Raw genomic sequence first — 27,778 nt, 5'->3', positions numbered from 1 at the left:
CGGACTCTCAACCACTGCGCCACCAGGGAAGCCCCGGCAGGTGCTATTATTATCCCTGTTTTAGAGGTGAGGAAAATGAGGCACCGAGAGGTTAAGGAACTGGCCCAGGTCACACAGCTGGTAAGTGGCAGATCTGGGATCTGAACCCAGGCAGACTTGCCCAGACTCTGTGCTCTCATTCAGTACTTTTGTTTTTAAGGTATTTTTTCCCCAATTTTAGAACTCTATTTATTTATGTTTTCAAAATGGACACTGCTTTACATCATCGTCATGAAAATAACGCATGGTCTTTAAACAAAGGAACAAAATCCAGTAGTACGTGAAAAATGAAGTGAAAATGTATCTTCCCAACCCATCATCTTTTGTAAACAATTATTTAGAATTAACTACTGTTAACAAGTTGATTGACGTACTCCAAGACTTTAAAAATATGTCATTCAGTTCTTACCCAGGACAAATAATGTGATCCAGGAAGAGGGCAAGAGGGAGAGCAGCCCAGTGGGGATGCTAGAAGATTCCTTTCCCCACCACTGAGTGGCCGCTGGTGCCCATCATTAGCACCCCACTCCTGCGGGCGAATCAGGGCTCCATGCGCAGTCCCAGTGCCCATGAGGGTGCCCTGAGGGAGGGCCGGGTTCCTCTGGGATTTGGTCCCCCTCGCCTCTACCCTTCTTCCCCTGAAGGCCACCTCCCTCCCTGCCTCTACCTCCCCCTCAGTCTTTACTCTCTGGGTTTCTCCAGCCCTTGTTGATCTGCCAGGATGCTCACAGCCCTGGGGGTGAGCCAAGATCCAACCCCATCATCTATCAGAGTTCAGATCACAGACAGTGGGGAGGAAGACCCTGGTGGAAGAATACTGAGATGCCCATCATCACCCCAATGAGCTCCCAGATGGATTAAAGACCTGAACCTACCACCTACCACTGAAAAAGCATTTTAAAAATACTCCTATTTAAAAAATTTTTATTGATATAAAACTAGGAGGGGAAAGCAGGGCCTAAAACTCAGAAGATATGAAGGAAACGACTAGCAGCATTGACTACATAAAAATTGAAAACTTCTAGGAAATAAGCAATAATGTTACCAAAAAAAAAAAAAAAGCTGAAAGACAAATGACCAGGAGTAACTATGTATCATGTGTATCTGACAAAGAATCAATAACCTTAATATATAAAGAGCTCCCGTAACTCAATAGGAAAAGACAAAACACACGATGAGAAGGTGACAGGAGAGTGTGGAAAAGCAGAGGCAGGGAACAGTGCAGGGCAGTCGAGGGCTGGGCTCAAGTCGACATTCTCGTCAGGGCTCCCTGTCTGTCAGGAGCTAATCAGGGCCCCGCTTAAATGCTTCTCCCACACCCGGTGGCTGCCGACAGATTTCAATTAAGATGCCGGGAGTGGCAGAGGCACCAGTGCTGCTCCAAGTGGGTGGGTGGTGCTGCAGGAACAGGGTCCCCACCTGGCCAACTTCTCCCTATCTTTATACACCCACCTGGGTGTAGGGGATGGGGAAGGGACTCGCCACCTGGAAGCTTCTCTCCCCTGACCCCTATCCTGCCCTGCTTTCATTCACTCAGTTCAGAGTATGGTTCAGAGCTTGGATGGACTCCAGCGCGTGAATCCGGCTCAGGCTTCCCTGACTCGTGCGCGTGCGCGTGCGCACACACACACACACACACACACACACACACACACACACACACCAGCCTATGACCTGGGTTACTTGCCACCTCTCTGAGCCTCAGTATCTTCATCCCTAAAAGGAGAGGACGCAGCAGTTCCATCCCCCTTGTGTGGGCATGCGGTGTCAGGGCTGATGTATATAAAACGGGCTGAGCGCACAGCAGGAGTGCGGTACGTAGGGGCTGAGGTCACGAGGTCCATCGTGGGGTGTCTGGCCTTTCCTGTGGCTGGTGCTCGCCTGGGCACTGGGGACACAGTGGAGGTCAGGGCAGAGAGGGTCCTGACCCTCTCATGGACTCCAGGTGGGAGGGACATAGACATTAAGCAAATGACAGTGCAAAGCAGGTGCCTCTGTGCACAGGAGAGTGGGCACGCATCTGCATCCCGCCCCTGGGACCCACCTTCTCCTGGGTTACCTGGGACCCTCCTGACCCCAACCTGGAGCCCGGACCTTGGCACCCAGCGCCCCCTGGTTAGTGCTCCCGGCCAGCCACATGCCTCCACCTTGCTCTTCCCTCCTGCCTGGCTGGGGAAGACTCCCGAAATCCGTGCCCAAGAAAGCTGAAGGGGGACAGGTATGCCGTGAGGTGATCAAGGTAATTCAAACGATGCTCTGGGGTGGGGCGGGGGGCGGGGGGGCACGTGGCTCCAATGACATGTGTTTATTTTATGTTAAAAATATAAATGGGAGATGACTGCTAAAGGGGCACAGGGTTTCTTTTGGGGGTGGAGAAAATGTTCTGGAATTAGATAGTGGTGACGGTTCTGTGAATATACTAAAAACCAGAGGGACTTCTCTGGCAGTCCAGTGGTTAAGACTCCGCGCTTCCAACGCAGGGGGCATTCCTGGTTGCGGAACTAAGATCCCCCGCACAGCGCGGCCAAAGGAGAAAAAAAATAATGAATATGAAAACCACTGAATTGTGCCCTTTAAAATAGTGAATGATATTTCAAACAAACCAAAAAAGCCCCAAACCTGACCTCAGGCCACAGCTTGCTCCCGAATATATACATGACCTCCGACCTGCGATGTTTACAGATGTCATTCTTTAGAATGAGATTATGTGAGATATTTACATTTTAAAATACTGAGTGAATTTCAAGATAAATAGTAAGTAAATAATAGTGATAATAGTAATATTAACATAAGCTCATTGAGCCCTTACTTTGTGCCAGGCAAGGAATACGTGCCGGCCCCGGGACCGTGGGAGCTGTGGCCAGGAGCGCCGACCGGCCGCTCTTTGGGGAGATGCGCCCGCGGTGTCCAGAGCGCAGCATCGGGCAGTGCTGACCCCCAAGCGCAGGGCAGCACTGGGGTCGTCCTGGTCCTCCGGCACCTGGAACAGTGCCCTTGCACTGGCCACAGCTGCCTGATCCGGGACAGCGACCAAGTCCCAGGGCGTCCCCGGCAGGAAAAGCGCACACCTCTGCGGGACACGCCCCCCCGCGAGCGCACCGCCTTTGGTTTCATGCTCGTGGAGCTCCTTCACACTGGACACGCTGACCCCCTCTGCACGTAGCACCAGGGAGGCCCGGACGGCATCCACGTGAGGACGGGGCTCGGACATGACAGGGCGTGGCGCACAGGGAGAGGGCAGGCCACCCCACGGGCCGGGCATCAGGAGGCTCACCTAGCCAGTGCTCGCCCGTGAGCTTGCCGAAGCCATCCCGGTACGCCTCCCAGCCTCTGAAGAAGTTCACGGAGCCGTCCTCCCGGCGCTGAAACACCTGCGAAGCAAGGAGGAGGATGGAGAGCTAGCTCCAGCTTTCCCAGGACCCCACGTGCGTCCCCCTGCTCCACACTCTCCCTTCACCTGCCTGCTTGGGGACAGCAGGGGCTGGGCCTCCATTTCCCTCAACAGCTCCCACCGGGCCCCAGAGCAGAGCAGGGACTCGGGAGTCTCGTGGTGGCCCGAGGGGGGACGGACCGAATGCCCCCAGGCCCTGAAACGTCCCCTCAGGAGGGAACCGGGGTGGACTGGGGTGCAATGAGGCCCACCTCTGCCGCCCCACTGTGGGGCCCTGGACGGGTCCCATCCCTTCTGGGGCTTCAGTTTCCTCGCTGCTCAAATAATAAGGGGGTGAGCAAGGGTCCCTATGTCTTTTCCCAGGTCAAAACAAAACTGAACCAAACCCCATTCTCAAGTCTTTAAAACCCGCTAACACACACACACACACACACACACAGAGGCCTGGCCGCCAGAGCTCTGTCTCTCGATACGCCCCTGCTGCAGTCACGCACTGCACATCCCCCCTTATAAAGAGCCCGGGCAGGGGATGAATGGGGGCTTGGGAAAGCAGAGCCCCGGCCACCTCTCAGGGGACGACCAGGGGTCCACAGCCAGCGGGGGTGTGACTCGGGTACTGACAAGCAGCCCGGCTGCCTCTGTTCTTCATTTTAATAACATTGCTGGTTTGGGAGTCGGGAATCCCATCGGTTAAATTGCTTTGAAATAAGTACCACGCTAGTCCAGGCCAGAGCTGCCTCGAGTCTCTACAAGATCCACTGACAATCCTGTTCCCAGCTCGCCCCCCGCCCCGCCCCCCAACTCTTTCTAACAAGCCTTTCTCTGCTCATTTGCAGAGGGAGGCAGCGTCCGCCCCCAGCACCCCATCCGCGCCCACGCCGGACGTGTTAGAGATCTGGCCGCGGCACCAGCGAGCCGCCCGTTTCATCCCTAAGCAGCCGGATTTCAGCCGCCCGGAGTTGCGTCTGCCCGCAGCTCCGCACCTGTCCGCGGGGACCCTTCCGTCACAGCGCTTGGGCAGCTCTGACCTCAGGTGGCAGGAGGGAGGTGACACCTTTTTTTCTTGTTCTGCTACCTGCAACCTGGCCCAGCCCTGACACGTGAAAGCCCTCAGAAGGGACGGGCGCGGAAGGAAATTTGATCAGGCTCGGAGATCTGAGAGCCGGCGGAGAGAGGTATTGACGGCTGCAGATCGGGACCCTGAGCACGCGCCCCTTGAAAGGCCTGATCCTGGCAGGAGCTCAGATGCTCCCCCGAGAAGGCATCGGACAGCGGAGCCTGTTTCTGCAGGAGGAGGCGGGGGAGAGGGGGGCTGGAGGGGCCGGGGAGGGGGCATGGGGGGGCAGTGGTTACAAACCTGGGCTCTAGAGCTCGGGCTCTGCCCCTTACAGCACCGGCCAGTTACCCCACCTCTCTGAGCCTCAGTTTCCACATCTGTAAAATGGGGACCCCGGCAGCACCTCCCCCATTGGTGACCCACCGAGAGTAAGCTCAGGGGGCCAGGGCCACCCCTCCTCCCCCTCCCTGGCCCCTGCCCCAGGCCACACACAGCCCCTCCTTCCAGACTTGGGCCCTTCTCCTCCCGAGCCTCCTGTCCCAGGGCACGTCCCCAAGCCTCGTTCATTCGCTCAAATGTTCCACTGAGCATCTCCATGTCAGGAGCAGGGTGGGGAGACCGAGTCAGGGCCCTCGGGGCAGAGGAGCACGGGGAGAGGCCTGGCTCAGGGGACCCCCACCCAGGCGGGAAGTAGGACTGGTCTGACGAGTGGCGTGTGGCCAGCGGGGCCGGCATCTGGGAAGGAATCCAGGGTGGCCCTGAGGAAGGGCCGGGTCCTGGACCCTGCATTTCCCAAGGTGTGGTCTGGGAAAATCATTCCTCCCTCCGCCGCCCCGCGCCCCGGGCCACGCTCTCCTCGCCCACTGACCAGCCCACCTCCCGGGACCTCAGCGAGGAATAAATTACCGAGTGGCTGGTAGTAGTATTGCCATCGGTATTGTTGTTCCTGTTCCCGCTATTATGAAGTAGAAGTGGGGTTACCACGCTTCCAGGCACGGGAAGGACCCGAACCCCAGAAATGGGGACGGACGGGCAGAGTGGCCAAGACCGGCTGGGGTTGAGAGCTGACCACAACATATGCTCGGCGTAAGTCTTCCCTGCCCGGCAACACGCACATCCTTACCCCAACCCTGGGAGGCTGGTTCTGTGTCCCCTGGGCCCCCTCCTTGTTACAGGAGACAGAAACTGGCCAGAAGTTAGGTGGCCGTGAGTGGGCAGTCTGAGCCACACCTCACCCCTCAGCCTGAGGCCAGGCTGGACACCCGGAGGCCAATGTCCTACCCCCACGTCCACGCTCTCATTTGTCACTGGCCAGGGCTTCCCAAGCCTGCCCCCTTGCCTCCTTGCCAGGCCTCTCAAGGCAAGAGCTGACCTCTAAGCCACCGTCCTCGGCCCCTCTTTCCCTCTGCCCTGCGGGGCTGGGCGCCAGTAACAGGCAGGGCCCCTGCTGGGGCTCGGTCTGGGTGTATGATCAGAGGGGATGAGCGCACGTTCAAGGCCACCTGGGCCTCCCTGCCTTTCTCCTCCACCTGGGAAGGTATCTGCAGTCAGCCGCGAGTGGCAGGCATCCTGCCGAGATGGCTCGAGTCCGCAGCAGCTCAGAGGCCGCAGCATCGTTTGCTAACACGGGCGCTTTACCCTGAGTGGTAACGAAGCATGAACCACCCCTTGAAGACACATCCACGCCGCGTGGCTTTTAGACTTTTGGACCGTGGTCCAGGGAAATGCAGTTCACATCATGACACATACACTCGCAGCTGTTTGGATCTGAAAGAAAAGCTTCCCAAAGGATATATGCCTTTCGATGAATAGGCACTAATATTTTCTATCCTGTTCTATTCTATTCCACTCTATTTGATTAAAAAAATAATGTCGATCACAACCCATTAAATTGATTTCTCCACCTGCCCACGGAGCACAACCGCAGTTTGATGTTGCCGGCCTTTGCCATGGGCTGCCCTGATTCCTTGGTTCAAACGCTGAGTGACAGAGCATGCTGGGCCCTGGCTGGGATCTCAGACTCGAAACCCTGGCCTTGCCCTCGAGCCGATCGCAGTGCATCGTGGTCAGCAGAAGCGTGTTCCAAGTGAGCACAGGGCACAGGTCATCCACGGGTCCTGCGAGGCTCCCAGGAGCATGTTTCCTCTGATTCAGAGGCTCAGGGTGAACTGCAGCTGTGGCTTCAGATTTCTGGAAACCAGCTGGACTTCAGGGGACGCCAGATGGCAGGATGTCACCAACGAGAAGGCCTTCAGTCACAGAGCAAGGGTCAGCCAGATAAGAAGAGGGAAGCGAGGAAAGGATTGATCCCCCTCCTCCACGCTGCCCACAGAACAGGGGTCCCCACTTAGGCAAAAAGTGGGGGAAAGGTAGGGAAACTGACTGTTAATTTTAGGGCTAAAACATTCATCAGTCTGGCTCCTGGGGCCTTCTCCCTAGGGTTCCGGCTGCAAAGTGATTGATGTAGAAACGCTTCCGCGGCCTCTTGGGCAGGTGCCACGAGTGGGAAGACAGACGGGGTGCGTTTTCTTGGTGCGGATTCTCAGAAGCCAGCAGCCTGCTGCCCGGCGTCTTCCAAGTGCCGCTTCGTGAGGCTCTGCCAGGGGCGCGCTGGGCCCACACGGTCCTGCAGATGGTGCCGGGCGGTTTCAAAGGAAGGAGCGGCTGCACTGGGGCGGCAGGAGACAGGGGGTGCAGCAGAGCGGCTGACTCTCCCGTGTGTGTCAGACGGGCTCCCGGGGCCTGTCTCGTGCTCTGCAGGTCTGGTCTCTGCCGGGGGCCCCTTCCTCAGACGGGCCCTGTCCGACCTGCTTCTTGTTTGCCACGCGGCCCAGAGTGTGGAGTCTTCCCGAGTGTCGGGGCCCGGCTGTGTGGTCACCCCGGTGCCTTCAAGGACAGTCACAGCCCTCCCCGCCACAGCCCGGGAGGGAGCGGTTCATGCCCTCTTTTGGCAGAATGGGGGTGCCTCAAGGTGGGGGCCCACTGAGACCAGAAGAGGAGAGACTGACGGTACACAAAGACTGAGGGCAGCCGAGGGGCACCCCATGGCTGAGCGGGTGGACATTGCTCCCCTACCCCCGTGAGCCCCCGTGGCCCTTATCATAGCTGAGCCAGATCTGCTCCAAAAAATGCCCTGGGCTGGCACTCAGGAGACTCAAGTTCCAGCCAGACTCCAGCCAACAGGCAGGATGAGCATCTAAGTCTTGGCTTCTCTCTTCTGCAAGATGACAGGTTTGCTGCCCCAGACCCCGTATGGTGTGCCTGGACTCATGCGGGACTCTGGCCCTCAGAAAGTTCACAGCCCCAGGAGAGATGGACGGATGCACAAGCCAGCAGTCTCAGGGTAGAGCAGCTCCCAACCTGGCATGTTCTTTTGGTCCTTGTGCTTCCGTTTCCTCATCTGTAAAACGGGAATTATAACAGCTCCAACCCGCAAGGATAAATGTGCTGGTTGATACGGGGCGTTCCATAAGGGTAACAATTGTTGTTACATTTGTTGGGAGCTCAGAGGAGGATGAGCCACCTGCTGGGGTGGTTGGGAGGTGTTCCTAGAGGGCCTCCTGGAGGAGGAGGTGCTCAGCTGAACTGCAGACTGAGCAGGGTCTTGGTAGGTGGTCAGAGGAGCTGAGGCGCAAGAGATAGAGGCGGGGTGGGTCCAAACGCTACGAGATGGGGAGGGTGTGTCTCTGCCGCCTGAGAAGTGTCCCCACGAAGCAGCATCTGAGATTTTCCCTCAACTCTGGTGAAGCTGCTGCAGAAACCAATTACGGGCAGAATCGTGTTGGCTGTGCGGCTGCGGCGTCCGCCAGCTTCCCAGGCCTCCCGAGCAGGCGATCCCGTGAGGAGGGGAGGCGGGCCGTGGCAGAGGCGGGTTCTTGTCTCTAAAGCGTAGAGAACTTGGACCGGCGAGCAAACGCAGCCCTTCAAGGGCGGCCCCTGGGGAGACTCTGCCCGCTTTCCCGGGAGATAGTCACCCCTCAAATCCCTTCTGGACACCTGTGGATAGCACGCCCACCCCAGCCCCGCTGCCTGGGCTGGCGGCAAGAGCACGCTTTCTGGACTGAGGCCGAGCTGGGTTCACATCCCGGCTCTGCCTCTCCTGGGCTGTGTGACCTCGCACAAGTCCCGGACCTTTCTGAGCCTTAGCTTCCCTCTCTGTAAAAAGGCCCCACCAGCAACGCCTTGGTGACCCCTGCAGGATCACGGCAGAGACGCAATGAAGAAAAAGGTGCACGTGCGGTGCGGGTGGGGGGGACGGAGCACAGTAGGTCTACCTTCCCTCCCCTTCAGAACCAGGTGCCAAGCCCAGAAGGAAGTGGGCCCACTCCTTGTTTCTGACTGCAAATGGTACCCCTGGGCCTGGCTCCCCGCCACGCTTCCCAGGCTTGGCAGTCGGTGCCTGCCGGCTCCTGGCAAACACCGCTCAGAGCTGCCATCTATCAGATGCCGAGCACTGGGCCGAGCTCCACGTGCATCACCCCGTCTACGTTCAAAGCTTGAGAAATCCAAATTGCTCTGGACAGAGGCAGATTTCTCTGACCTAATGGGTCAAGGACCAGAGGGGTGCTGTCACCAGTCGCCGTGGTCATTGTCAGCGTGTGCAGACCTCCGAGGACTCCCCAGAGCAGTTCGGAGCCCGACAACAGCCTGGGGCACTGACGTCACGGCAGGTCCTCCTGCCACCTCAGCCTGTGGGACACAGGGAGGAGACGGCACCCCCAGCACATCCCGAGGCATCTGTCCGGAGCCTGATCCCCCTGCTGGGCTGGGCTCTGCTCAGGTGGCGGCTTCTTTGATGAGAGAAGGATTTTCCTCCCACCTGGCGAGCTCAGGTAGGGCAGGAATGGGCACGGTGGGAGGGGAGGGTTTCTCTCGCAGTGGGGCCAATTAGAGGCCTATCTGAGCCGGCCGACCCCGCAAGGCAGTAAAATGCCCGGCAGAGGACGCAGGTTCGGGCCACTCGCTCATGGCGCTGGGGGAAGCTGGCTTTGCGGTGGATCCGCGTGGGGGCGCAGAGCAGAATCAATCCTATCGCAGGTCCCCACTGTGGAAGATGCTGAACTGGACCCAATTTCTCTGGCCCCGGCTGGTGATTATGCAAAGATGAGGGCTTGGCAATCAGGCCCAGTTTGCCGCACAGCGGAGGCGGATCTTGGTGGGGACAAGGCTGTGCCTCGGGGCAGGACAGCAGGGGACCCAGTCTGCTGATGCCAGGCTGGACCCTCCTTCCAACCACAAAACACACAGGGGGCCCTGGGCATGGTCACCCTGTTCCCTAGGCCCTGAAAGGTGGCCACGTGACATACAAGGGCCCCCCCCCCACTGGCTGGACGAGGAAGGGGGTGCCCCAAGAGGGAATGTGATCTTCCCAGTCCCACAGGGCCAGCGAGATGAGCTGGAAACGGCTGCTTCGTCCCATGCGTCACCTTCCAAATGAGGAAATTGGCCTCTGATTTTACGAATCTTCTTCCCCTTTAAAAACACTGCTTGAGGGCTTCCCTGGTGGCGCAGCGGTTGAGAGTCCGCCTGCCGATGCAGGGGACGCGGGTTCGTACCCCGGTCCGGGAGGATCCCACGTGCCGCGGAGCGGCTGGGCCCGTGAGCCACGGCCGCTGAGCCTGCGCGTCCGGAGCCTGTGCTCCACAACGGGAGAGGCCACAACAGTGAGAGGCCCGCGTACCGCAAAAAAAAACAAAAAAACAAAAAAAACCACTGCTTGACTGTAAGATCCTGCAGGGTGGAGCCAGATTCCTCAGGGCTCCCGTGGACCCCTGCTGTCCCTTCCCCCTTCCCCTGCTTCTTCCCTACCGGTGAGCACCCTGTGGAGGATTCTGACTGTTCCCACCATGAAGAGCACTACATTAACCCATTTAACAGATGAGAAAAGTGAGGATCCGAAAGGTGAAGTTACACTGCCAGAAGATGCCAACAGTCACCTGTCCGGCAAGTATTTAGGCAGCACAGATGGTGTGCGAGAACCGCGCAGACCCCTGAGCTGCAGTGGCCACCAGATGACGAGTCGCTGCCCCGCGGAGCGCAGGCCTGGCTGGGACACAGACGGGTAACACCTGGGCAGCGATTGCTTAGCCGCACCTGTGACAGGTACAAAAAGGGTGCATGAGGGGTAGACCCGGGAGGCCTTGTACCAGAGGACCTGGCGACCCAGCTGGGCCCCTTGCCCAGGGTCACAGGTCAGCAGGGGCCGGCCTTTCCTTCCTACCTTCCCCCTTCTTTTCTGGGGCAGGGGTGGGGTTGGGTGTACGTCTTAGGTTCAGGAGTGGCCTTGCTGATCAGCGTGACCCTCTGTGGCCTGGGTCACTGGGGTCGTTGGTGAGTGTAGAGCAGGGCTGGGGCTCAGCCAGGGCCAGTGGCCACATCAGCGGAAAGGCCACCTTGAGGCGTGTGTCCATCTGTCCCCGACCTCATTCCCACGTGGCGACTCCCACGCCCTCAGCAAGGGTTCAGGGCCCGCGGACCTCACGCGCCCCCTCCACCCCTCAGCCCCATGTTTCTGGGTCACTCCCTCCGTGGGGAAATTCTGAGGGCAGCAGGAGCCCACCCTGCCCCCCAGGTAAAAGCCCGATTCCTACTGCACCTGCAGAAGCCACTCGACCCAGGCCCTGCCTGCCTCTCCACCTGGCCCTGGCCCCGCGAGCACCACACACCAGCGGAACGGAGCCACCGCGGTCCCAGAACAAGCCCTGCCACCTCCCTGCTGACCCCGCACGTTTTCCCTTTGCCTGGAACACTGCTCTTGCCTCACCTCCCAGAGCTCCAAACTCCCAGTGCAGAAGCCTCTCTGGTAACCCCAGGTGGCGTGAGGGGCTCCACAGCCCTCACACAAGTCAGCGGATGCGCCCAGCTCCCCGCCCGGCCGGCAGCTTGCTGTGGAATCTTCTGGCCTGTGGTTGGCGCCCTGTGGTTGAGTCCATGAATTGACAAGTGACACCGTGTGACAGTCAGTCCCACGGACTTGCGTGAGGCTGGGCTGCGTGTTTGCTGGGTGGCTCTTGCCCTCTCTGAGGCTGCCCGGCTGGCCTCCAGGGGTTGGAGGAGGGCTGGCACAGTGCCAGGCAGGGCCGCGGTATATAAACTGTAAAGTGTCCCTAAGGGGGCAGGGACGCCGAGCCACATCCTCGCCCAGGCGCGGCCGGCTCTCTGGGAAGCAGGCTCCGGTTGACGTGTGCGGCCCCAGGCGTCCTGTCCACCGGTGTTGGCACTTGAGGCCCGGCAGCTTGGACGTGGAGCCTAATGAGGATGGATGGTATCCGGGTCCAGCAAGGCGGCGGCCAGCTCCCTCCCAAGCAATTGGGTTTCCGAGCGATTCCGTGTGGCAGGGAGGTAAGCCTGACAGACGCCCAGAGGTATCTGGGACGAGATTGCTTTTGATGGAATCCCAAATGGATATGAACGTCTATCGGCCTCGCAAGCACTTCTCAGCTGAGAATGGCCTTTCTTCCAGGCCAGCTGATCCAGATGTCCTAGAGGGAGGGCTGAGCAGGCCGGCGCAGCTCATCGACTCCCCTCTAATCGGCCCCGAAGCCCGGGCCCGAGGAATTACCCGCCTCCCGGCCCCAATCCTGACCGACTTCCCAGGAGACTGGCTTCAAGTCCACTGGCGTGGAAGATGCATGGCCCAGGCCGGCGTCTTGGTGTTTCATTTAGCCCGTCCTAACCCTTAACTCTGATTTCTGGGCTCTGACTGGTGCATTGGAGCCGTTCTGCCCGCCAAGGGGTTCCCAGACACAAAGGCCATAACTCAGATGTTCCGAGTGAGGAAAACAAAAGCGCTTTTAGGCCCAGAATGTGAGTCCAGTACATTTAAACTCTCTCCTCTGGAGCTCGAAGAGAGGTTTAGAGGTGTGTCTGTCTCGGGGTCCTCGGGGGATTCTCAGCGGCTCTCCCACCAGCTCCTAACAGCAGGCTCCGCCCCCCCCCCCCCCCCCCCCCCCCGGAGAGAATCTGCTCGCCTCCGCCCACCCGCCTCACTCAGGCCTCCCCGACTCGCCTCCTGCTTGGATGGTTAACGACGTCGCCCTCACCCTTGCATCCACCATGCAGCCCCCAGGCATTTGTGCTTTGTGGCTACGTTCCCGCCCCCGCCAAGGCAGAGCTGAGCAATTGCGACAGAGACCGTGGGAGACCAGCGGGCCGACCCTGCTCTAGAAGGGGCTTCCCAGCTGGCAGATCTGGAGACCCCTAGGTCTTCAAGCCAGGGCCTCTGCCCCACCACCTCCACCCCTTTCTCCTGGCACAGGGGAGGTCTCAGGGCCACCTACGGCTGTCTCACCCCTGCCTTTCCATTGCTCCCACTTCCCTCCCAGGCAGGAAGCAGAAGGTGCGAGGAAATCACGACGGCTCCTTGCCAGGAGACCACCAGGGTCTCTGCTCAGGCCAAGGGTGGAAGGCTGGGTGAGAAGCCTCTCAGAGCACCCCAGGTTCATGTGCACAGCCTCCTGGGTCACCCCAGGGTCTGCCCTGACCATCTGCAGGGCCCAAAGGAAGCGGGGCCTGGCCGAGCTGGCCACACAGCCCCGGAGACTCACCGTCCAGCCACCACCGTCAGTGCGCATGTCACAGTAGACCTGGAAGCCAGCGGGGTCGTGTGTGGGGAAGACAGAGTAAACGCCGTCCTCCTGCTGTCCACTCAGGAGGACGTCCAGACAGTCGCGTGGCCGAGAGCCTGAGACAGGGAAGGCCGTCAGGGCACTGGGCCTGGCACCCGTGTCCCCTCGCCACGGCCCCCCGCGCCGTCCCCGGGTCTCTCTGACTTGTCTGTCCATCCAGCAATGTCAAGTGGGCTCTAGAGCACTGGGCTTGGGGTCAGACCGTGGTCCTGCCTCTCCCTGGGTGAATCTGGTGAGTGAGCACCCTCTCTGAGCCTCACTTTCCTCATCTGGAAAATGGGTACAATGAGCTCCGCCTCATCAGGCTGGGAGAGGGGTCAACAGGAGGGTGTAGGTAGGGCGCTCAGTGCTGCCCAGCAGCAGGAAGTCCTCAGCAAACAGCAGCAGTGTTTCCTTGTTAGTGGGACAGGTGGGGACGAACCTGGGTACCCAGGTCACCCAAGGAAGGCAGCCCCACCCCACTCACCGTTGGCGCAGCCCCGGGGCCGCGATCCCCTGGCAGGCGCCCTCTGAAGGTCAGCCTTGACGTGGAGCCGGCCCAGCCCTCGGTCCCTCTGCAAGGCGTCCAGGACGTCACTGACGGAGTTCACTAGGTGAGCCATGTGGCCTTGGCTCTCGGAGAGAAGCTGCGGAGCACAGGGGTGGGTGGAGCTCTGGGTGAGTGGAGCACAGGGGTGGGTGGAGGTCCGGGTGGGTGGAGCTCTGGGTGGGTGGAGCTCCGGGTGGGTGGGGCTCCGGGTGGGTGGGGCTCTGGGAGGGTGGAGCACCGGGGTGGGCGGAGTGCCAGGGTGGCAGGGGCTCTGGTGGGCACACAGCCGTCCCAAAGGTGGAGGTGGGCTCCTGGTGGGATGGCAGCCCCTGCCCTACTCTGGCCCCCATCCGAGGCTGTCTCAGCCCCAGTGCCCAGAGGGCAGAGGCTCGGGTGGATGGAGACAGAGTGGCTTCAGCAGACACCTGTGCCCCCGCTGCCCCCAGGCCCTGTTTTTCATCCATTTCTGTGCCTTCAGCCCAAGTGAGCTGACTAAAGGGGGCCCTGCTGCTCAAAACCCCAACTCACCCACTGGCCAGTTACACAGCTGCAGGTGAGTGAATAACCAAGCCTCAAAACGGGGCTAACCTGGCCTCCCGGGCCCAAGTGCTATGGGGACCGGGGACAACGTGGGGAGTACCTAGCACAGCGTGGGGCCCACAGCAGGCACTCAGTACTCAGTACCTGGGTGCCCACCTCACTGCAAGGCACCTTCCAGGTTACAAAACACCTTCACCCAACGTCTCTTCTGACCCCCTAGCGAGGCTGTGAAGGCAGGGGTGATGGGTCTGCACAGGACAGGTGGGGCCCTGGGGACTGCACTCCCACCCATGCCCCATAGCTCTGACTTTCCAGGGCCCTCTGGTGTCCACCCCTTCACCTGCCCCCCACAGTGTTGCCAGGAGGGAGGGCTTGAGGCGTCATACGCTTGTTACAAATGGGGAAACTGAGGCCCAGAAGGAGAGGTCCCCCGGGCTGCCTGGCGGGAAAGGAGCGCTATGGGACCCGGAGGAGGGGAGACAGGGTCACGGGCAGGCTGCAGCCAGCGAGCGTGGAAGCATGCTGGGTTTTACACACTGAATCCGTCACTTGTCAGATAATAATAGCTCATTGGAAGAAGGAAAGCAGGAATTTACAGCACCGGCAGTTTACAAAATATGATTCTCGGCTCATCTGGAAGCAGAGACCCTGCAAAGCTTTTAGTTGCCCTGTCAGTTTCTCCTCGACTGAGCAGATGATTCAGTGGGGCTGAGGCCTTGGGGAGAGGCTCTGAGAGGGACGGCGGGAGCATCGGGGCAGGGTGGTGGGCTTCTCCCTGGGCTCTATTGCAGGGTCCAGTAGACAGGCCCTGTTGGGGGAGCCCTGCAGAAGGATGCAGGCCGCCCCAGGGAGCAGGGGGCAGGGGGCTACCCTGCACGGTGTGGGCAGCACAGATCACCGAGTGCATTGGTTAAGTCGGATCAGTACTGCCCATCCTTCTGTGACAATGCAGACATGCTCGAGAAACTCAGGCACGGCTGGCTCTTGCTAACGGGCAAGGAAGACCTCAGTTTAAACCAGCAAATGATTAAAGTTGAAAATGTACATATAAACATGCCCGGAATTAATGGGGAAAGTCAGTCCCTGCTCGCTGAGCCGCACAGATGCATTAAAGAGGAATTGGCAGGTTTTAGAGGCAGTGAAATCGGAGTTGCTGCTTCCAGCACGTCTCAGTGGTTTGAGTTTAAACAAAGCACTTCGCCACGCCGAGCCTCAGTCTGTCACTCCGTAGAATGGGGTAATGATCCCCACCTCCTAGGGCTATTGTGCTGCACAGCGCTTATTAACACCCGGCGTGGACCCAAAAAAAGATTTTCAGTGGCGGTCCCCCATGGGCTGAAACTTCAGTTTACAGACAATTTCCACCATCATAATAAAAGAGCTGCTGATATGCAAACAGCCCCTCTCACGTGCCATACGCCAGCCGAGCCCTGTACAGCCACGAGCTCCAGCAACCTATCAGGTATGGACTGTGCTATCCCTGTGTTACAGGTGAGGAGGCCCAGCCCAGGGAGGGCACCTGACATGCCCAAGGTCCCACAGCTGGTACTTGGTGGAGCCTTCACTGTGCTGACTCCAGTCGTGAGGACAGAACCTCTCAGCTCTTCCGCTCCCGGGCCAGCGGGCCTCCGACATCTGTGCGCGTGTGTCACCCGGGTGGGTGCTTGTTGAACTGTTGGGACCCTGGCGGGGTCTGGGGGTGAGGTCTAGGGACATATCTTTTAACAAGCAGCTCCGGAGACTCCAGGCATTGCTTTGAAAAACCTGGGTCTGGGCTGATCAGCTAAGGGTCTGGGCAGCTTGTAGAAGGGGAACTAGGAGCTATGGTGACCTAACTGTGCAAGACACATGGTCTCTGAAATCACCTGGAGTCTGTGGGAAATGAGTCAAATTAAACATTCTTGTGAGAAGTAAATATATCAGGGAAGCCAAGGCACTGCTGGGTCCCAGAACTGTCAGTCTCACAGGAGCAGCTCTAGGCCGCCGCATGGGTGGGCGGGTGGGAGACCCCGGGCCCCTCCCCCCAATACTCCACCCCTGCCCTAAGGGTGAGCGTTTGAGGGCGGGTCTGGCTGACCAGGGGCTGAGCCATGTGGAGAGTGGGGTGGGGCACCCAGAGCCCCCAAACGTCTGGAGGTCTCCCCGAGCCCTGCTGATGAGGGCGGGGATGTTGCAGATGGAGGCGGGGGAAGCAGGAGGGCAGCTGAACACCCCACCCAAGGATGGGGAAGCCGCCTTCCCATCAGTCACCCAGACAGGATGAGGAAGACTGTAATTTCTCCAGCTGCAGCCTTCAGAGGGAGGGAAAAGGCCCACTGCTCTTGAGCTGTTGGGTGACCAAATGCCTGGTCACCTCGGGTGTCTGGAAGGGGCTGGGACCAATGGCAGTGGTGGGGCTCACCTCCCAGTCCCGAAGGACCTAAGTCACGGGGGGCATGGGGTACAGGGCTGGAGGCTGGGCGGCGCTCCAGAGGCCAGATGCCAGGCCTGACTCTGGACAAATCACTGCCCCACTCTGGGCCTCAGTTTTCTCTTCTGGAAAATGGCAGAGGGCCAATGAGATGACCCTGAATCTCCGATCCTATGAAGGGGGAAGTTCTTGCTGGTGCACAAGGCGTGCTCAGTGCTGGAAACCTTCACCCAGATCTACCTGGTGCTTGCTGGGACCTGGCTCGGCTCTGGGAGGGGGCGGGCGTGGGGGTGGGGTGGAGGTGGTGAGGACAGTCTGCGGGTCTGGTTGAGCTCCTCAACTGGTCCCTCCTTCCCTGGAAAGCTGTGGGCATTAAATGGCAGCGAACGGGGGGATCTGGGGAGGGGGTGCAGCTCTCTCTGGCCACGTGGCACAACTGGGGGGAGGGCTTGCCACTGACGAGCCACATGACCTTGAACCTCCATTAGCCTGACGGAGGCCATGTCCTGCCTTGCCGGTGTCTCACCTGCTCTGGAGCGCCTGGGAAGCCCCTGCAGCCCTGGATTTGACTCAACTGTTGGACGCCGTGGATGCTACACAAATACCCAGGTCACCAGGAAGGCGTTCAGGTAAAGGCTTGAATCCTGGCCACACCAGCTGTGTGGCCTCGGATGAGACCCTCACCTGCCTGAGCCTCATTTGCTAGTCCGTGGATGGGAATGGCCACAGCCCCTGGCCCCAGGACACTTGGGGATTGAGTGATGCCGCGGGCCTCAGGCACCCAGCGGGGCCGGCGTGCCCCTGACTCCCGCCACCCCTGCCCAGACCCGGAGACACAGAGCCCACCCTTACCTGGATGAAGCGGCCCTGCTCGCTCTGCAGGGCGCTGAGCCCCTGGCCCAGCACGCTGTGCCCCTTCCGCAGCCCCACGCACTCCGCCTGCAGCTCCGAGGCCCGGGCCAGCAGCCGGGGGAGCTGGTCAGCCAAGGTGTCCAGCAGTTCCCGCTCCTGTTGCCCCGCCAGCCACGGCTCAGGCTGGCGCTGGCTCAGCGCCTGCAGCACAGAGGCCTGGGCGTCCTCCAGGCGGGCGAAGCCGTCGGCGAGGTCAGGGCAGCGTGGGTCGATGAGGATGTTGAGGCGCGAGGCGTCGGCCCTGTCCACGGTGACCAGGGCGCTGTTGGCACCGGCTGGCCCGGTGCTGACGAGGGGCGGGGGCGCCGTGCCCAGTGCATGGGCGTGGTTCAGGAAGAGCACGGCGCCGGTGACGGCCACGGCCAGCAGCACGGCCAGGGATAGCAGCACGGTGCACAGCGCGTAAGTGCAGCTCGGCCGCTGTGGGCCAGCCCGAGGCACATGGACACAGAGACAGAGGGACAGACGGGAGAGAGAGGGGGCAGCATCAGGGGCAGACCAGGGCCTCCAGCTCTGCCCGGTGAGGAGGGCCCAGGCAGCCCTAGGATGGGGCCTCTGGCCTTTGTGAGGCCTGGACGAGGCTCAGAGGGTCCCCTTCTTGGGGACGGGGGAAGGGAGTCACACAGAGATGAGAAACAGAGTCCCAGAGGGGAGACAGAGACAGGAACACACCAAAGATAGCAAGATGGAGAGAGCGAAAGTTGTAGGGAGACAAAGATGGAGAGGATGACAAGAGAAACAGAGGCAGAGCCGGGGAGACTGATGGAGAGAGAGGCACCCTTCCCTCGCTGCCCCTGTCCTGGCCCACGTGGCCCGCCTGGGGTAGGCACATCTCCCCACGTGGAGCCCTCCTGGGTCTGGTAAGGGCGGGAGGTGGAGACTCCCACTCTGCAGCCAGACGGGCTGGACTCAGGTCCCCAAGCTGTCATTTCCTGCGGGGTGACCTTGGGTGAGGGACTTCCCCCCCCTGAGCCTTGTTGTCCTCATCTGTAAAATGGGGGCAATACTGACATGCCCACCCCATATGCAGGTACCCGCTGTGCAGACTCAGGAAGAGAGCTGTAACAGTGACAGCAGCGATGCTACAAATCACTGCGCTGTCTCAGCAGAATGAGTGCCTCAGGGTCACGGGCGCCCGTCACTGAAGGTCCCTTTCAACCCAGAGCGCCCACATCCCGAGTCCTGAGGCCGTTGCAGGCGCACAAGGCTGCCACGAGTCCCCAGGCAGAGGGTGGCCACCTGAGCATCTCCCCTCCCCCTTTCCTCTCCTTCCTCTTCCTCCCCCCACCTCTTCACAAAGCACCCCCTCCACCCCCCAGACCCAGTAGGGACTAAGTACAAAGGAAGCTGGAACCCAGTGCAGCTTGTAATTAAAGGAGGCACCATGATGTATAGCAAATCCACACTCGCTGGACCGAATCACGCATGGCCCAAAAGGAGCTTGCAAAGCGATCACTGAGCATTGGACACATGGGGAGACTGAGGCCCAGAGAGGGCCAGGGGCTTGCCCACAGTCACACAGCAGATTAGAAGCAGAGCTCAGACTGGACCCTCAGCCTCCTGCCTCCTCCCCAGGGCCAGGCATCTCCTACCACTGAACTTCCTCCACATTTTCAACTTTCTGAATCCAAGACACATCTTTAAACGGATTAGTATATTAAAGCACTTGGAGCCGTGCCTGTCATGCTGTGTTTAGGCAATAAATATTAGCGGCTTTTATTATCTCATGATCAATGTGCACAGAGCATCTGGAGGTGTTGGGTTTTTTATTTTCCACCCAAAGTGCTATTTCTGTGTCACTGATGCTAGGATGTACCTTCCCTGTTTTATTTTTTTTCCCTTCGCATTTTAACGTCTCCGACGTTTGGGGGGAATCTTACAATTGTAATTGACAACTTTCCTTTCTTTCTCGGTGATATATAAAATAGCCTCTTACATCCCGCGTTTTACTATGAGAAAATATGGTAGAGCAAAGAGCTTCTTTTCCATAAATTCAAATTCTACAAGTAACTCCTGAATCTCCTACCTGGCACCAGAGGAGGAAGAAGGAGGGGGTCTGTGTTGTTGGCAACATGAGGGAGAGGATTCCTTAGCCTGTCGCTGCAGGGGGGAAGCCTCTCCACCCCTGCCCAGGCCCGGGGGGCACATCCGTCCTGGGCTCCCCACACCTACGCGATTTACTCCAGCCAGACCCTAAGGTGTCGTCAGCTCTGCACAGGCTGCTCCCCCAGCCCGAGACATCCGCTTCCTCTGCTTCTCTTCCACCGGCCTAAACTTGATCTCTTCCTTCAGGGCTCAGCTGGATGTCACCTCCTCCAGGACAGTTTCCTCAGCCCTTCTCCCGGTATGGGTGGGGCTCTCCCTCGATGTTCCTACAGCCCTCCCTCCCCCCACGGTGGCATTTACCAATTTGACTTCATTCATTCACTCAAACACCCGTTCAATATTCCTCGGGGTCCCCATGAGCCAGGCTCCAAGCCAGTCCCTGACTGGGGGACAAGGAGGGAAAATCACCCCAGCCCTGCCCTGAGGGAACGCATGTCCCGTAGACTATGACTCTTACTCTCTTTGGGGGCACGGATTCCCTTGGGGACTTGGGGATTTGATGAAAGCTGTGGATACAAGGACCCGCAATGCCCAGGTCCAGGAAACCTGCCCTAGACCATGAGCCCTTCCACCCCACAAAAGGCACAGAGCGGCCGGTTGTTGGACTGATGGAGGGACAGGCAGATGGACTAGGTCATTTCTCTGTGACCCTGCTGGCTTGGGGAGGAGACAAAGGCCCTGGGACCTACGGTGCTTGGCAGGGCAGAGGCCATAACCTCCACGCTGAGCCCTGTGCCCACCTGGGATGGCCTGGCAGAGAAGGAAGGCCACCTCCAGGCCGCCCCATCCCTGTCACTGCGGGTCAGCACGTTCCACACGGGCAGGCACTGCCTTATCACCGCTCATCCTTGAGCGCGTACTGTGTTCCTGCCACTGAAACCTCCAACACCCCCCTGCTGTGGCTGGATTCATTTTGCAGATGGGAAAACTGAAGCTCAGACAGAGAAGACCCTTGCCCAGGGTCACATGGGAGGCAAGCGGTAGAGCCAGCATTTGAACCCAGGCCCGGGTGACTCTGGAATCGCCCATCTGTGCCGAGACTGTTTGCTGAGCCGTCTGACCCCATTCCCGCCTCTGCCAGAAGTGTGACTGGGGTTTGAGAGACAAACCCTGTGTCAGCAAGTGAGTCCCTGTCAGGCTCCTCCCGGAGTCCGCTGGGAGACACCTTGCCCCGAGCTGCTCTGAGCGACGTCCTCCACTGAAGAGCATTAAGGTCCCCAGCTGGCGAGGCAGAGTGGCCGGCCTCGTCCCTCCTGTGTCCCAGGATCCCAGCCCTCTCGGCATCCACTTCCACCCAGGCCCTTGGTCCCTGGCGGGAAGACAGAGGGCACAAGGGAGGGGAGGGGCTGGAGAAGGCTACAAGGTGTCCCCTGAGGGGCAGGGGGACGACGAGCCTGGAGATGAAACAGGCCACTCAGCAGAGGAGAATCAGTCTTCAGAGATCACCTTAAACATGAAGTGCTCTTCGCTTTTATAGGCTGCCCCTTACGTGCCTTGCAAAGAAATCTGCCCGAGATGCTAAGGGGGGGCTTCAGGCGTGAGCAGCCCAGAGGAGCGTGCGGGGGTCTGGCGCTTACTCATCAGCCCTGGGCTGGGGAAGACTGGGTGCCCACACCCCTGGGATCTGCGGGAGGCGGGAGGATGCACACAGGGCCCCCGCCTCTCAGGGGCAAGGTGCCTGGAGATCGGGAAGGTATCCCAGGCGGTGAGCCTCAGAGGAACCAGGGTCTGAGACCCACTGCTGGTACTAAACACCTGTGTGAGCTCCCGGCTGGAGGGATGTGGCTTCGTCCCCTTTGTGACCCCCGGTGCTGGCTCCCGGTCCAAGGCTGCCCAGGAAGTGCCAGCCAAGGGGAGGACAAGATGGGCTCGTGCCAGGGGAGGTGGGGGGCAGGAAGCCCCAGAGCTGCCTCGGTGGAGGGGTGGCGTCCGTCCCAGCTGCCTCCTCTGAGCTCCCAGCCTCCAGAGGTGGCCATGGGGTCTGGCGGAGGCCAGGAGAGCTCTGGAGGAAGAGGCTCACGGCCACCGTGCTCCGCCCAGCCCGCACCCCCTCTTCTTCTTTGTTTTTTAAGGAAGCTGGGTCGTGGTCCCCTGGGTAGGCTGAGACTACACTCCTTGTACCAAAGGGGGAAGAAGAAAGTCTCCCCCCTGGGGGAGGCCAGGCAAGGCTGCTCCCAACCCCCCATCTCCTAGGCACACCCCAGCCACTGGCAGCATGGCTGTTCATCGTGGCAGAAACACACTGTGCAGCTTTGGACTGGGAAATCCAAGGGGGACGTGGTGTGTGCTCTGGGCCCAGCAGGGACTCAGAGCTGCACATGGGCTCATGGATCATGTAGGGGGCAGGCAGCCCAGCCCCTGCCCAGCCTAGAGCCCCTGGGGAAGTCTTCCTCGCCTCTCCCCAGGAGCCCACATCTGCTCCCACGGCCAGGCAAATGACTCCTGACCTGGGCTGGACTCTGATCCCCTGACCCTGGCAGAAGGGGGATCCCAGAGACCCCTTAGAATGAGGAGCTGGATGTTCTGCTCAAAACTCTGGGGTCCCCAAGACTTGGGAAGAGGGCTCGTTCTATGAGCCCTGAGGAAGAGTGCCCTGTCCTGCCTCTTTTTTTTTTTTTTAATAAATTCATTTATTTTATTTATTTAATTTTGGCTGTCTTGGGTCTTCCTTGCTGTGCGCGGGCTTCTCATTGCGGTGGCTTCTCTTGTTGCGCAGCACAGGCTCTAGGCACGTGTGCTCAGCAGTTGTGGCTCGCAGGCTCTAGAGCACAGGCTCAGTAGTTGTGGCGCACGGGCTTAGCTGCTCCGCGGCATGTGGGATCTTCCCGGACCAGGGCTCGAACCCGTGTCCCCTGCCTTGGCGGGCAGATTCCTAACCACTGCGCCACCAGGGAAGCCCTGTCCTGCCTCTTAATGTGACCTATGCTGAGGGCCATCTGAAGCCTCAGGCCACCGGGAAGGCCCTGGGGGGAGTGGCCAGAGGTGTTCTAGGGGACAAAGAGAAGGGTCTGGGAGCTGCTCACATCTGCCCCCTCCCAGAGGCTCCAAGCCCCAAGCTCGGTCACTCCCCCGACAGCGCTCAGCTGCGGGTCCGTTTCAGGTGCGGGAGGGTCTCCAGGTGGTTCTTGTGAGGGTCTTGCTCACCCTCCCCACCCACCACAGCTCCAGGCCTCCAGCCCACGGAGCCCCAAACCAGGCTCGCTCCACCCCACACCTGAGCCCTCCTGCGATTCCCACCCGGGGATGGTACCAGCCTCACCAGCCGCCCCCTCCAAAACCTCCCTGTGCTCCCCTCCCTCACCCCCGCGCTCAGCCAGCACCTGGCTCTGTCCACTCCACCTCCTCTAATCCCCTGGTCCCCTCTGTCCCCATGCCCCCAGCCCTGCCCTGGTCCAAGCCCCGTCATCTGCTCCTACATCACCACAACCATCTCCTCGTTAGCCCCCCTGCCTCCTCCCGGCCCCGCCAACCAATTCCCCACCCGGCGGCCAGGGACGCTCCTGAGAGCAAAGGGCCCAGGACACTCGTGCTCAGACCCCTCCAGGGCTGCGGAGGCCCAGGAGCAGGTCCCACCCCGCCTCCCCCATACCAGCCTCAGCTATAGCTGCCCTCCTCCAGCCTCCGCCTGGTGGTTCTCTGCACCTGCCTGGCTTCTGTCATTTCCCCCAACACACCTTCGTGTCCCTGGAGCACAGATCTGGCAAATGCTATTCAGCTTAAGCATCACCTCCCCAGGGAAGTGGTCTCTGCATTCCCACCGCTGGCCTCCCCTGGCCTCCTGGCCTCCCCCTCACAGCCACACCACTGGGCTAGCGGGTGAGCTCCGTGGGGCAGCCCGTGGCCAGAGGAGGGGCGCAGGAAATAGGAGAAGGAAGGAGTCCTTGACTTGTAGCCCCTGTTCTTCACTTACTTCACCCTCCTTCTCTCTCAACCCAGGCAGTGACCTCAACCCAAACCCCAGGCAACAAGACAACAGAGGCGTGTATTGTTTCCTTTTTAGTGCCCATCGTGGTTCGTAATAATCCCACGATGTGAGTTTGTCCCTCCCATGAGACCCTAAGCTCCCGAGCCACAGGTTCACAGCTACGTCTCCTAGATGAAGCAGGGACTCTAGAAATAGTCACTGAGTGAATTAAATGCAGCAGGCTTTAGGTTAGACATCAAGAAGAACTTCCCAACGAGAATTTGTTTTTCCTTTCTGGAATGTTTTTCAAAGTTTTGAAAATATTAGGAGACATGGCCTGGGATAGTTCAGAGGTCGACCTCCCTGTGGAGCGGCTTGACTCAGGGACTGCTCAGAAAAAAGCCCTCCCTTCCCCGCAACAGGGGAGAAGGTTACAGGGTGACTTCCTGCCCCACACTCCAAGACTAGGAGAATCATGTCTATTTCTAGATCCTTTTATCTGAGCAACTCCAAACTCCTGGCAAATATTCCACCGTAATCTCCTGCCCTAAGGCTGTGAGAGCCCCTTCATTCTGCAAGGGGAGAAGGGACGTTCTCACGAAGTTGGCACCTTGTCCAACGTCACCCAGCAAATGAGGAGCTGAGGCCAGACAGGCCTGGGACAGAGCCGGCCTAAGGCTGTCCCTGAAACAGCAACACTTGGATGCAGGCCCTTCAATGGCACTGGGTGCTGCGCATGCCCTGGGATCACACGCTGGGCGCTGGAGCCCTCTCCTCGGGAATTACATAATGTACCTGAGTGGGCTGAGCCTAGGGCAGTCAGCCTCTCTCCCTGCATCTTCCCAATAAGGCTCATCGGCCACCCTGGAGGACCCAGGTTCAAGTCCTGGCTGTGGCTCTCTTAGCCTCAGTTTCCTCGTCTGTCAAATGGGTTGATCGTTCCTGCCGCCAACCTCCCAGGGTGGTTTGACTAAGAAAGGAGAGGTCTGCAGATGAACCCAGCTGGCACTCAGGGGTGTGGCATTGGCGTCTTTTCTGGAGGAAGTGCCCTGTTAAAGGACCTCAGCCAGGCCCTTCTGGAGGGAACTGGGTGGTCAAGTTGCTTTCCCTGGTGGGCAAAGGGGAGATCGGGACGCTGACAGCCTGTAAAAAGGGACAGGCTACTTTAAGAGCGACCCTCCTCAAGGGTGCACAGAGCTTTACAGTTTGCAAAGCACACCAGTATTTCACTCGGCCCTCGTTAACAGCCCTTGTGAAGTGAGGAGGAAGCAGGGATTGCTCTTCCCATTTTGCAGATGGTAAAGCCCAGACTCAGAGAGGGGGAGTAACTTAGCCAGAGTCACACAGCATGTCAATAGTCAAGATGAAACTATTGGAGAAGCAAAGGAGGAGAGAAGGCCAGGCCCAAGGGAACCAGGGCAGGTGAGGTTCTCTCTTCCAACAGTGGGCACAGAAAAGGCCTTGTCTCGTATCTGAATCTTCAGGCGAGCCTGGAGCTGGCATAGGACAGCCTGTCTATATGCTGGATCACCAAAGGAGTGGAGTGGGGAAGTGGTGCTTGATACTGGCCCAGGCCTCTAGGACCACAAGCGCTCGGCAGCCTCCAATGCCAAGGGGCAGACGGCTGGGCTCTGGCCTGGTGTCAGCTGGAATATATTTTCCAGGAAGCAGCAGAGAGGCTGGGGCCTACCCAGGAGGCCTTAAAGCCACATTTCAAATAGATCCCCCAGAAGCCACCTCCCCTTGAGACACATCAGCACTTGCTGGCTCCTCTCCCACAGTTCCTCCTGGCAGGGCTTCATGCAGTTCAATTCAGCAAATATCCCTCAGCTCCCAACCTGAGCTGCATGGAAGGACAGGAGACTGGACTCAGGGGGAGACCCCAGGATGGGGGCCCAGAAGGAGTGCATGTCCACAGGGAGCTCCTGATGGAATAGGGACTCAAGGCTAGGGAACATGGCAGGGAGAGATAAAGGCAGCTGAGCAGCACAGGCTAATGCTGCTGGGACTTCAAGGCAGAGCCACCAGGCAACAGGGAGGGCTTCCTGGAGGAGGTGGCATCTGAGTAGGTTTTGAAGTATAAGTAGGGTTTTCCTGAGTGAAGTGTGTGTGTGTGTGTGTGTGTGTGTGTGTGTGTGTGTGTGTGTGTGTGTTTGGGGGAAGATGAGACAGCAAAGGTTTGGAAATGGGCAGTCTGGTGTGGGACCAGAGGCTGGCAAAGGACAAGATGACAAGCAACCAGTACCTGTAAGGAAACTAACAGGAAGGGAGAGCGGGCCAGGCTGGAGACGAACAAGTCGAGGAGGTAAGACTGCTCTTGCTAAGCTGGGAGAAAGTCAGACCCCAGCAGGAGAGGACTTTTTGTCTGGGGCTGGCTTGGGTGTGCACCTGATTTAACAGAGGAATAGACCAGCCCGGGAAGGCATTGGGACAGGCTTGGGGTCAGACCTGGCTTTGAATCTTTGCTCTCCTGCTAACATGCTGTGTGACTTGGGTGCATGCCTCGACCTCTCTGAGCTACCATCCCCCTGTGACGTGGGCATGTGCATCCCTGCCTAGCCCCCAGGCTGCTGCAGAAAGTGAGATTGTGCAGACGGTTGGGAAAGGGCTTTGCAAAGTGTGGAGGCATGCCACGGCAGTGTCACTCCAGACAGAATGCGCAGGCTGCCGCTCCTGGGAGTGAGGGGCCGCCAAGGCCCGCCCCTGCCACCCCCTTCCTGCCACTGCAAACAAGAACTGTTCCTTCCCCAATGACATCTGTCTGGGAGAAATTTGAAATTTAAAACGGGCAGCTCCATTATTTCCTCTCCTTGCCGAGCGGACTCCTCATCTCGCCTGCCTGCCCCAGTCCCTTGGCAGCCCAGCCTGGGGCAGCCTCAGGGCTGCCCCTCCATTCAGCTTCCCATCTCCAGCCCCCTCTCTGGCCAGCCCTGGAGCTCTGCCCTCACCCCCTTCCAGGCCACAGCCCTGGGCACCCTCCACTGCCCCTGAAGAGGCAGCAGGAAGGCTGGAATGAACAGACCTGGAGCCCAAGGATCCAGGTTCAAATCCCAGCAGAGCTGCATAGCCTCGGGCAGAAGCAACCCTCGCTGTCTTACTTTCCTTGTCTTAAAGCTGGAGAATCACAATATCCAGGGTTCTCACATGAGGCAAACATCTATTGATTCTCTACTGTATGGGGTCGGGGGTAGGCTGGCTAAAGTGTGAGGATTCAGAGGAGATGGGGGTGATGGGGCGCATGCCAGCCGCCTAGCACAGGGGGTGCTCAGGGTGAATACTTAGTGGTTCAGATGCCCATTGTAGAGGTGAGGAAACGGAGACGCACACTTAAGGGCCGGTGACACTGTAAACTCCGTAGGTCCCCTACTGCCTCTGCGCAGATGTGCACCTGAGTCCGTTGTGGAGCAAAGGGGCTTCTGCAGGGGTGCCGCCCCATCCACAGCCCGAACCTCAAGTTCAAGCCTCCTATGGAGGAGGAGGAGAGGAGGGGGCCCGCCCCAACCCGGGCCTGTCGAGCCTCACGGGGGTACGCCCCAAACTCCAGCCTGGGTGCCCAGCCCGCAGGCCAGAGAGGCCACTGCCTCGCCCACCGCCCCATGTCCCCACGATCCGGGCGGCGCGTACCTGCGGCTTGTCGCGCGGCCGGTCCTCAAGTTGGGAAGCGCCGCCCACGGTCTTCCACCGGTCGTTGACCATCTTCCGTCAGGACTGGCGGGGACGCCGGGCGAGGCGCGCCGCTGCGGAGCGCACAGGCGCCGACGTGGGCGCGGGCTCGGACGAGGGGCGCGTTCTGCTCGCCGGCTTCCCGCCTCGGTGCCCAGCGCCGGGGCGGCCCGGGCCAGCGGGCGTGCGTGTGCGGGTGTGCGAGTGTGTGTGCCTGCCGGCGTGTGCGCGGGTGTGTGCGGGCGACAGCGGGAGCGGAAGCGCGAGAGCCGCCGGCAGCCAGCCGCCTGCCCGCCGCTCGCGCTGCGCGCCGTCCCCGCTCCCGCCTCCCGCGCCTCCCCCTGCGCGCTCCTCTCCCTCTTCCCTCTTCCCGCCTCCCGCCTCCCTCCTCCCGCCTCCCTCCTCCCGCCTCCCTCCTCCCGCCTCCCGCCTCCCGCCTCCCTCCTCCCGCCTCCCTCCTCCCTCCTCCCGCCTCCCGCCTCCCTCCTCCCGCCTCCCTCCTCCCTCCTCCCGCCTCCCTCCTCCCGCCTCCCTCCTCCCTCCTCCCGCCTCCCTCCTCCCTCCTCCCGCCTCCCTCCTCCCGCCTCCCTCCTCCCTCCT

General features: G+C 59.8%; 1 protein-coding gene across 1 annotated transcript in view; it reads right to left on the bottom strand.

Annotated features, from left to right (window-relative positions):
- The window catches only part of FIBCD1 (fibrinogen C domain containing 1), a gene marked incomplete at both ends in the record, with an annotated part of 30,064 nt that extends 2,853 nt beyond the window's left edge, over positions 1-27,211 (bottom strand). The window contains 5 exons of the mRNA XM_082841943.1: positions 3,314-3,410; positions 13,034-13,170; positions 13,581-13,740; positions 17,446-17,925; positions 27,140-27,211. Of these exons, the coding sequence (XP_082698069.1) occupies positions 3,314-3,410; positions 13,034-13,170; positions 13,581-13,740; positions 17,446-17,925; positions 27,140-27,211 (946 nt within the window). The remainder of the gene's footprint in view (positions 1-3,313; positions 3,411-13,033; positions 13,171-13,580; positions 13,741-17,445; positions 17,926-27,139) is intronic.
- Positions 27,212-27,778: the final 567 nt, after the last annotated feature.

Source organism: Leucopleurus acutus (assembly GCF_964270905.1).
Source record: "Leucopleurus acutus genome assembly, chromosome: 7".
In the NCBI taxonomy this organism is placed as follows: domain Eukaryota; kingdom Metazoa; phylum Chordata; class Mammalia; order Artiodactyla; family Delphinidae; genus Leucopleurus; species Leucopleurus acutus.
Note: the sequence above shows the minus strand (reverse complement) of the source record. Positions and strands in the feature narration are given on the sequence as shown.